This window comes from Anarhichas minor, unplaced genomic scaffold, assembly GCF_050575085.1.
Source record: "Anarhichas minor isolate MPS153535 unplaced genomic scaffold, ASM5057508v1 ptg000024l, whole genome shotgun sequence".
Taxonomy (NCBI): Eukaryota; Metazoa; Chordata; class Actinopteri; order Perciformes; family Anarhichadidae; genus Anarhichas; species Anarhichas minor.
This window is the reverse complement of record NW_027466470.1, coordinates 1-9,367: the sequence shown is the minus strand read 5'-3', so window position 1 is coordinate 9,367 and position 9,367 is coordinate 1. Positions and strand designations below refer to the sequence as shown.

The window sequence follows — 9,367 nt, the reverse complement described above, 5'->3', positions numbered from 1 at the left end:
ATCCATCTGATATGAAGCTGTGGTTTGAATACCACTTCCCTCCTCTTTGAAGAGTAGTCACATATGTGTGTTCAGGTTTTTGTACAGCCTCTTGTACACTTTGGATCACTGTGCACGATGAGAAACTGTCGTACAAAAACTGTTGAACGGTTTCTCTATGGCAGACACTCGGCGGCAGCTGAACGTGGCTTGAGGTTTTTTCCCCATCAGCCCCTGTGGTTTCTTTGAAGAATATATCTGATGGGACTCAACGGGGTCATGTGACCTGAAGATCAGAGTGAAGCAGAAACACAGTCTAGAGGTTCATTCATTCATTAGAGGACAAATCTGTAGTTTTTAACACATTTCAGCTGAATTCACATTTAATATAGTTAGTTAACTTTGTTTCTCAAACGGCCATAATAAGGATTTAAAGTCTGCTTTTAACCTCAAACCATTTTACTTATTTGTCAGAATTGCATCTTTTTCTTTGAAGTATGTTTTTAAATATTTCTCTCTATATTTGATCCCCTTTAAGTGTCAAGTTGTTTTTAAAGTGCTGCCTAAATAAAATGTATTGTTATAAATCAGATGTTCTCATGTTTACAGACGTTACTGAAGTTAACATTGTAACAGCATCAAGAGTTAAATAACCCGAATGTTATTAATATATATGTTGTTGTCTGGGGTGAATCTCACTCACACATTGACCTCAATGTGTGAGTGATACATACATATAAACATATACAGTATATGTGTATATACTGTATACACATATACTGTGTGTTTATAAACATACGCATGTATGTTTATATATATATATATATACATATATATGTGTATATTTATACACAAAGATATTTATACACACATATATACAGGTATACATATACAGACATATATATATATATATATATACACACACACGTGTCTTTGGACTCTTTCCAGAAGAGGAAGTAGTCCAGTGTGTTGTGGATTTTCACAGTAAGTTTCTGAAAGTAGTTCCTGTTGACTTTGTTTCTCTGAGTATTTCACTGGTCTGGTTAGAAGAGTGCTGTCAACAGACTGGCTGAGAAGTACCGTGTTACCTTTGGGGAAGTGAAGGATCTGAACTCTTCTTCCACCGACAGGCTGCTCTGAAACAAAGAGATCAATAAAAACAGACACGGTGTCAAGATGAGAACATAGTTTACGTTTATTTAAAGGCTGATTCCACCAGAAACACAAAAAAGCCTCAGAGTTCAGGTCTTGAGGCCGTTTCCTGTCAGTAAGGACCGAAACCTCCAAACACCGACCGAGTGGAATGTCCATTTAGTTCTTACTCAAAAACACACACAACCCCAGAACCCGCTCAGATCCACGCGGCGAGCTTCTAAACATCGAGAAACTAACTCTCTCTCTCCTCGAACGCTTTCTGGCCAAACTTTTCGTCCTCACATTCATTTAATATTTTATCTTTATTATTGTTCAAATACATTTTGTAAATGCAACATGAAAAGCACAATCACACGGAAAATAGACACGTCTCTTTGAAGTCTGCGTTAATAAAACACCCTGGAACGGAAAAATAAAAACAGGCTTTTACTCTTTTTATTGTTTTAATCCCTTGGAACTAAACGGTTGTTTAAAGCTAGAAAACAGCTTTCTGCTGGTTTAAACTGGACGGGAAGTTACTTACAGTCTAAACCACCTCACATCCTGCTACGTCCTGATTGGTCAACGGTCGCTCTGCCGCTCTCCGATTGGCTCTAAACCAACCAGGACTCTACGAGGGTGAAACCACAGAAATAAAAACCCTCTCACGACTCTCTCAGACTGCTGGAACTTCTCAGGAACCTTTTGTATTTTAATGGGAACTCAGAACCTTCACGTTTAGTTCCTGGACTTAAAAAAAAAAAAAAAAGATGGTCCAGGAAAATAATTTCCAAAGAAAAACATTTGATGGTTTCTGCGTGAAATACATTATCTGAAGTGTTTCATTGATGATCAAACAAAACGAGCCATTTAAATTATTTAAAAATCATTTGACAAAAGTCAATCGACCAAAAAAAAACCTGATTAATCAGCTTTGAGTTACTTTTACAAACAAATACGACAAAACAAGTCAGAACAAAGCTCATCTCAGGATTCATCAACAAAAAGAATAAAAACTAACGTGAGACTAATCGATGGTTTGGTTCTCTTGGTTCTCCGGAGGTTCCAGGGGCTTCCAGACGCTACGACTCAGAAACAATCTGCTGTACAGGTCGAGCTGCAGTAGTGGTTATTGAAGAAAAAACATAGTGGGAACATTCAGCCAGCTACCTGTATACACCTACCTGTCTGTCTGTGGCCTAACCTTTACAGAGAGCAGAGACACCAGCGCTGCTTAAAAACTAGTAAAAAGGCAGAACAGCAACATAAAGGAAACAGTAAATGCAGGTTAAGTAAGCGAGCAGGGTTACATCTTTTCTTTTCTTTAAGTAAAGAAATAACAGGAAGAGAAAGAAGCCCGGAGAGGAAGAGAAGCCCCGAAAATATTCAAGCAGGAAGCTAATAGACATACCTGTGTTCGCCTCAGAGGGGCGAGAAGCTAAAACTGCTACGAACAAATCACAAAATACAGTCGTTTCTTTTAACGGTGACACTATCCCTAAGTCTGATGTTTGTTTTTTTCCCTTCTTCTTCTGTCCTTTCCCGGGACGTCCCATCGTCGTCGGGGGGGCTTCGTCCTTCAAAAAAAAAGAAAAAAAAAAGAAAAGGGCGGGACATCAAAGCGGTCCAGGTGGCGTTACCTGAACACACCTGGCTTCACAAAGAGTCCAGTCCTGATCCTCACAACGGCCCCGCTTTTTTAAAAGTCCAACTACGGGAAATATATATACGGATTCATATATTCATATATTCATATAGCTGGAAGCCAAACCGTCCTCCTTTCCTTCATTCAACCACTGAGCTACAGAGCCGCCTCCTCCTCCATAGTAATGAAAATGAATGGAGAGATCAGAAAGTCCAGTCTATATTTTGACCCCCCCCCCCCCCCCCCAGTGCTTCACCTGTTCTCCTCCCCCCATGAACCCCGACCACCACACCGTACTCTCTCTCTCTCTCTCTCTCTCACCCCCCCAGCGTCAGTCTGTGGAGACGCTAAAAACAGGCGGACCGAGCAGACATCCAGGAGGAGAGGGTTTATTTTTTTATTTCATCCCAAAGAAAGAGGAAGTTCTTCCAGGTGAGAGAGGATGTCCAAAGAGGGTGGGTGGGGGGCGGGGTAGTGGTGGTGAAGGGGTGTGTGTGTGTGTGTGTGTGTGTGTGTGGGGGGGGGTTATGATCCTCAATGTTCAGGTTTCCGCGGGTTGAAGGAAACCCGGCGGTGGCGTAGCGCCGCGGTTGAAGAGATCCCCGCGCACCTTCCAGTCCAGGAGGGGCGTCACCGCTCCTCAACAGACGAGGGGGGGTAGGTGGGGTGGGGGGGTGTTTCAGCCTCGTCATCGGGGGGGTGTCGTCACCTCCTCCCCCCAAAGCCTCCACCTTTTTCTTGACCGGTTTTAATTTTTCCATTTCCGTTTGGAGTTCATCTTCGTCAAACCTTTCTTTTTTCCCCCTCCTCCCCCTCACGTTCTTCTTCTCCTGGTGGTTATTTTAGTTTTTAAACGTCGACACGTCCGGACTCAAAAAGCGCCGCCTCGTGGGCCGGCCGTTCAGTGAGGCGGGTTCATGGCGCCGTGACCTCTCTGCTGCTTCTGCTTCTGCTGCAGGAGGAGCTGCTCCAGAGCCGACGGGCCCGGCTGCATCATGGAGCTCGACCAGATCGACTGCAAGAGGGGACAAGCAGAGTGTTAGCACGATGCTAATGATGCTAATCCTGCAGAGCTTCGTATTTCTGGTTAACCTCCATTCATATTAATACATCTGGACCTCCTGATCCCTTAGAACCCCGTCCCTCTGGACCCACAGAACCCTCTGGACCATCTGGACCCCCTGATCCCTCAGAACCTTCTTGATCCCCTGATCCCTCAGAACCCCGTCCCTCTGGACCCAGAGAACCATCTGGACCCCCTGATCCCTCAGAACCATCTTCACCCCCTGATCCCTCTGAACCCCGTCCCTCTGGACCCCCTGAACCCTGTTGACCTCCTGATCCCTCAGAACCATCTGGAGCCCCTGATCCCTCAGAACCATCTTCACCCCCTGATCCCTCTGAACCCCGTCCCTCTGGACCCCCTGAACCCTCTTGACCTCCTGATCCCTCAGAACCTTCTTCTGTTGATTCTGACTGAAACCATTTAATAGAAGGATCGTTATAGAAATGAATACTTTAAATATAATTAAACTGTTATTCTCAGGTAAAACCTGTAAAGACAGAAAAGGGGTCTGGGGGGACGTCAGTGGACCTTGAGGCTGTCGAGCAGCACGGTGGAGGACGACTCCTCCATAGGAGACTCCTGATTGGTCCAGGAGCTGCTGGTTGGCCCGGCCTGGTGCCAGCTGTTGTCTGAAGCTGCGGAGGACGCTGCAGCCGGCAGGTAGTCCAGTCCGAACCCGCTGACTGCTCCTAGACCACAACACACCACATGTCAACATCTGGCAACAAAGCTCAGCATTAACTAAACCCTCTGAACCCCGTCTCTCTGGATCCCCATGACCCTCTGGACCCCCTGATCCCTCTGTACCCCCTGATCCTTCTGGACCTCCTGAACCCTCAGAACCCTCTGGACCCCCTGGTCTCTCTAAACCCTATCCCTCTGGACCACCTGAACCCTCAGAACCTTTTGGACCCCCTGATCCCTCTGAATCCCCTGATCCTTCTGGACCTCCTGAACCCTCTGAACCCTCTGGACCCCCTGATCTCTCTGAACCCCGACCCTCTGATCCCTCAGAACCGTCTTGACCCCCTGATCCCTCTGGACCCCATCCCTCTGGACCCAGTGAACCCTGTCCCTCCTTTACCGGTCTTGTCAGCCTTCCAGCGGTCCACCATCCTGCGGTCCCGGCTGTCCGGAGTGCCTATGGGCCCGAAGTTGGAGAAGGGCATGGCTCCGTGGTTGTGTGTGGGGGGGGAGGACGGCAGGCTGCTGGGGTTGGAGGAGTGAGGGGATTGGCTGGCTGGGGTGGAGTGATCTGCCAATCAGATTACAGCATGTTTCACAGACTGTACCACGACATATAAACACACATCTTGTTTACGTGTGAACGGCTGTGAAGTACCGGAGCTGGCTGGGAGGGAGGGGGACCAGGGAGTCCCTTCAAACAGCGAGTAGAGGGACGGCTCCTGGTGCATCATGGGAGCGTCGGGCTTGGAGCTGGGCGGCAGGTTCTTGCCGTACGCCTGACTGAAGATGCTGTTCTGGTTGTACTCCTGGACACACAAGCAGGTTCATACATCACAGCTCTGATCCACCAGGTATTGATTGGTCATCATAGATTAAAGACCACTATGAAGTCAGACGAGGGGTGTGAGGAACTCTACATGTATATACAATCAATGCGACGCCCAAACAGAGATCCATGTCTGGTTATTGGATCTAGAAACACTGTTTTTCATAATCAATCGTGAGATTGTGACATAAAATTATATTTGTGAGTTGATGCTGTATTTTATTATATTTAATTTTCCTGGAAGTTGGAACCTCCTTTACTGCCGCATACTTAACTTATTGTTCTATAATCTGTTTTTTTTAAACCCTATTAAAAAGAATTAGAGTTAAAAGATAAACATGCACCTGATTCTGGTATGTAAAAGATAAAAACATGTTTACTGAGTGTCAGAGTAGTTGAATAACGATCAACTCTGACATCTGGTGGTTGAACAACGTCACAACAAACATTTCTTGAGACTTGAATCAGTCTCTTAAATAATTAATATGCAACTTTTCTGCATTAAAACATCTAAAATCGAGATGACCTCTGAACTCAACGGTTTCATTTGGTCTCCTGTTAAAGGCACATGAAATACTGTACTCTTACTGTGTCACTGACCACTCTTAACTTACATGTAGACATATGAAATAAAGTGCATCAAGTAAAGTTATCTGTCTATGGCTGAGTTCTTCCCTTTAGGTTCAGTTTTCAGTAACTCCTCCATGTTACAGTCTGTACGACTCTCGTGATGCAATCGTAACATTCGACTTGGTGTTCTAGTCGTCGAACATCTCACATCAGGGCTCCTCTATCTACAGTTAACACATATTGTGATTTTGGAAGTCACTGGTCTTAGTTTAGAAGGAAATAGGCAGCGACATCTAGCGTTACAGGAGAAGAGGAGGTTGTTTGACACACAGGGATTCAATTCAAAGGACATTTTAAATCTGTTCAAAACAGGATTTTCTTTTTTTATATAGCGATAGTCGCTGACGTATCAATACACTATCGTTTAAAAAAAGTCTCCTGACAGCGTCAGACGTCTGGATCTTAAGTCATCAGAGGAACAAGCTAAGCTAACGTTAGCGTCAGACGTCTGGATCTTAAGTCAACAGAGGAACAAGCTGAGTTAGCGTCAGACGTCTGGATCTTAAGTCATCAGAGGAACAAGCTAAGCTAACGTTAGCGTCAGACGTCTGGATCTTAAGTTATCAGAGGAACAAGCTGAGCTAACGTTAGCGTCAGACGTCTGGATCTTAAGTTAACAGAGGAACAAGCTGAGCTAACGTTAGCGTCAGACGTCTGGATCTTAAGTTATCAGAGGAACAAGCTGAGCTAACGTTAGCGTCAGACGTCTGGATCTTAAGTTAACAGAGGAACAAGTTGAGCTAACGTTAGCGTCAGACGTCTGGATCTTAAGTTATCAGAGGAACAAGCTGAGCTAACGTTGGATGTTGGGTCTGACCTGCATGGGGAAGCCAGAAATGGGCAGAAGAGACGAGACGATCTCGGGGCCGCTCTCCATCCTGGTCTGGTTCGGCAGCTGCAGAGACCAAAGGACAGACGGGATGAAGACCAGCAGACATCTCACACATGTTCAACAATGATTTTATTCTCTTTCACCGTCCACCATGTTTCTCACAACATGCTGCAGAGCTGAGCTGCAGGATTTATTGACTCTACTGACATCTGTCTAATCTTTTCTACGAAACAAGTGGCTGACAAATGTATAAACACTGGTTATAAATATAACATATATTTACATATGTTATATTTATCAGCTGAAGGGAATGTGACCAAAGGAAGTTAAGAAGCAGGAGAACTTCTACTGTGAAGCAGAAGTTCATGTATTTCTGTATTTGTATGTTGTTGCTTCGGTTTGTTGGACACAGAACTCTGTTATGACTAAACCAGGACCTGAGACTCATTTCTTTAAAATCTAAAGCCCCAGTAGTCTGACCGTCAACAGGAACCTCAAACAGGATATTTGAATCTTAGAAACTTTAGAAAACTCTGGATTAACTATCAGAGATCTCCTCTGTAGCAGTCGGACTCTTCTTTTTGTGAACACATCATGATAACGTTATAATGTACCTTCAGCCAGTACTCATGTTCACTGAGCAGAGCCTGAAGGCATCATAGTGTAACTGAAGTGAACCTCTGTTGGTTAGCCGTTAGCGGTGCTGCTAACGTTACTAGCTCTCCTCCTGTTGGTTAGCCGTTAGCGGTGCTGCTAACGTTACTAGCTCTCCTCCTGTTGGTTAGCCGTTAGCGGTGCTGCTAACGTTACTAGCTCTCCTCCTGTTGGTTAGCCGTTAGCGGTGCTGCTAACGTTACTAGCTCTCCTCCTGTTGGTTAGCCGTTAGCGGTGCTGCTAACGTTACTAGCTCTCCTTCTGTTGGTTAGCCGTTAGCGGTGCTGCTAACGTTACTAGCTCTCCTTCTGTTGGTTAGCCGTTAGCGGTGCTGCTAACGTTACTAGCTCTCCTCCTGTTGGTTAGCCGTTAGCGGTGCTGCTAACGTTACTAGCTCTCCTCCTGTTGGTTAGCCGTTAGCGGTGCTGCTAACGTTACTAGCTCTCCTGTTGGTTAGCCGTTAGCGGTGCTGCTAACGTTACTAGCTCTCCTGTTGGTTAGCCGTTAGCGGTGCTGCTAACGTTACTAGCTCTCCTCCTGTTGCTTTAAACACCGATTGGTTGTTTACAATGAAACATGATCAGAGATCAGAGACTAGAAACACATGTTCTACTGAGTCAGTACAACTTTATTTACACTGTGATGGTTAACGGTAAAACTTTATTTACACTGTGATGGTTAACGTTCAAACTTTATTTACACTCTGATTGTTAACGGTAAACTGTGAGAGGGGTCCTATTGGACCTTCAGACTCACGTTTTAGAAAAGGAATCGAGGTGTGAAATATTTTGTGACTATTTTAACTGAGTTTGAGAGTTTTATTTGGGCAAATTAAATGATCTGATTGTGTCTGTGAAACAACAAACCGAGCCACAAGATAATAATAATATCACAAGACTCTGGCTGTAGAGGTCTGGGTGGGGTCGGGGGTGTTGGAGGCAGAAAGCAGGGCTACATACAAATATGTTTGGTCCAGGAGCAGAGCTAAGAGGGCCGGCCAAGGCCTGGAAGAAATCAGGAGGCTTAGAAAAGACGAGCTCCTCCTCCTCCTCAAAGTCTGCTAGACTTTTTAACAGGTCGGGAGGTAGAAGAGGCTTGTTGTCCTGGTGAGAGATGAAGCCAGAGGAGGAAGAGGAGGAAGAAGAAGAAGAAGAAGAAGAAGAAGAAGAAGAGGGGGGGGGTAAAATAAATAAGGCAAGCCGGTAAGACTGAGCTGGAAAAGAAGGAAAGTTAAGCCAAAAGCTCTGGAAGAATGAAACAAATATCAGAGATCTGCATCATTCAGCAGGTATTTATGTTGAACATCAATATTATCAGATTCATAGTCCGTCCTCGTGACACCAGGTCAGGTGACATGCTGCACCAGTTAGAGAGAGAATGTCCTCATTAAAGGTCCAGAACATCACAATAATTCTATGATTTAGTTCCATATATATATTGAATCAGCCAACAGTTGTACGTCTGCATGTCAACAACTGACTGTCAGATCAAATAAATAAAGTGATAAAAACAATCCTCCTCCTCCCTCAGAGATGCTCACCTCAAAGGGGGGGCCCCGGGGCCCACCGGAGCCGTCTTGCTCGGAGCAGATCCCGCCCGGCGGAGGCCTCTTCATGCGGTCCGCCATCACAGCCAGACCGTCCCCCATCCTGTAGGTGGGCTCCCAGTAGAAGTCCTGCATCTTGACATTGGGGTACTTGATCTTCTTCTCCATGCTGGCCGGCTGCAGCTGGTGCTCGTACAGTTTGAGAGGATCCTGAGCCGCCATGTAGAAGGTCTGCTGCTGCTGAGGCTGCTTCATGGACATCTGCATCTTCTGCAGAGCAGCCTGACCCTGGTTCCACATCTGAGCCGGCTGATCCTGGACCTGCATGTACTGCCCAGACCAGAGACACAAACACAGTAAATGTCAAC

General features: G+C 45.6%; 1 protein-coding gene across 1 annotated transcript; it reads right to left on the bottom strand.

The window, feature by feature from the left end:
- Nucleotides 1–1,150: 1,150 nt before the first annotated feature.
- Nucleotides 1,151–9,334, bottom strand: LOC142956184 (nonsense-mediated mRNA decay factor SMG7-like). The gene is made up of 7 exons (XM_076097582.1): nucleotides 8,994–9,334; nucleotides 8,413–8,556; nucleotides 6,785–6,862; nucleotides 5,167–5,317; nucleotides 4,909–5,079; nucleotides 4,353–4,513; nucleotides 1,151–3,773 (listed from the first exon to the last, which is right to left on the bottom strand). Exons 1-7 carry the CDS (start codon nucleotides 9,324–9,326, stop codon nucleotides 3,660–3,662), a joined length of 1,152 nt encoding a protein of 383 aa, XP_075953697.1. The 5' UTR covers nucleotides 9,327–9,334; the 3' UTR covers nucleotides 1,151–3,659.
- Between the last annotated feature and the right edge of the window lie 33 nt (nucleotides 9,335–9,367).

What these genes read in the sequence shown, in the direction of transcription:
- LOC142956184 (XM_076097582.1), bottom strand. Translation starts at nt 9,326, where the DNA reads ATGCAGGTCCAGGATCAGCCGGCTCAGATGTGGAACCAGGGTCAGGCT. An exon ending in CCCGGGGCCCCCCCTTTGAG is followed by an intron (nt 8,557 to 8,993) that starts GTGAGCATCTCT and finishes ATCTCTCACCAG; the next exon opens with GACAACAAGCCTCTTCTACC. An exon ending in CTCCCTCCCAGCCAGCTCCG is followed by an intron (nt 5,080 to 5,166) that starts GTACTTCACAGC and finishes TCTGATTGGCAG; the next exon opens with ATCACTCCACCCCAGCCAGC.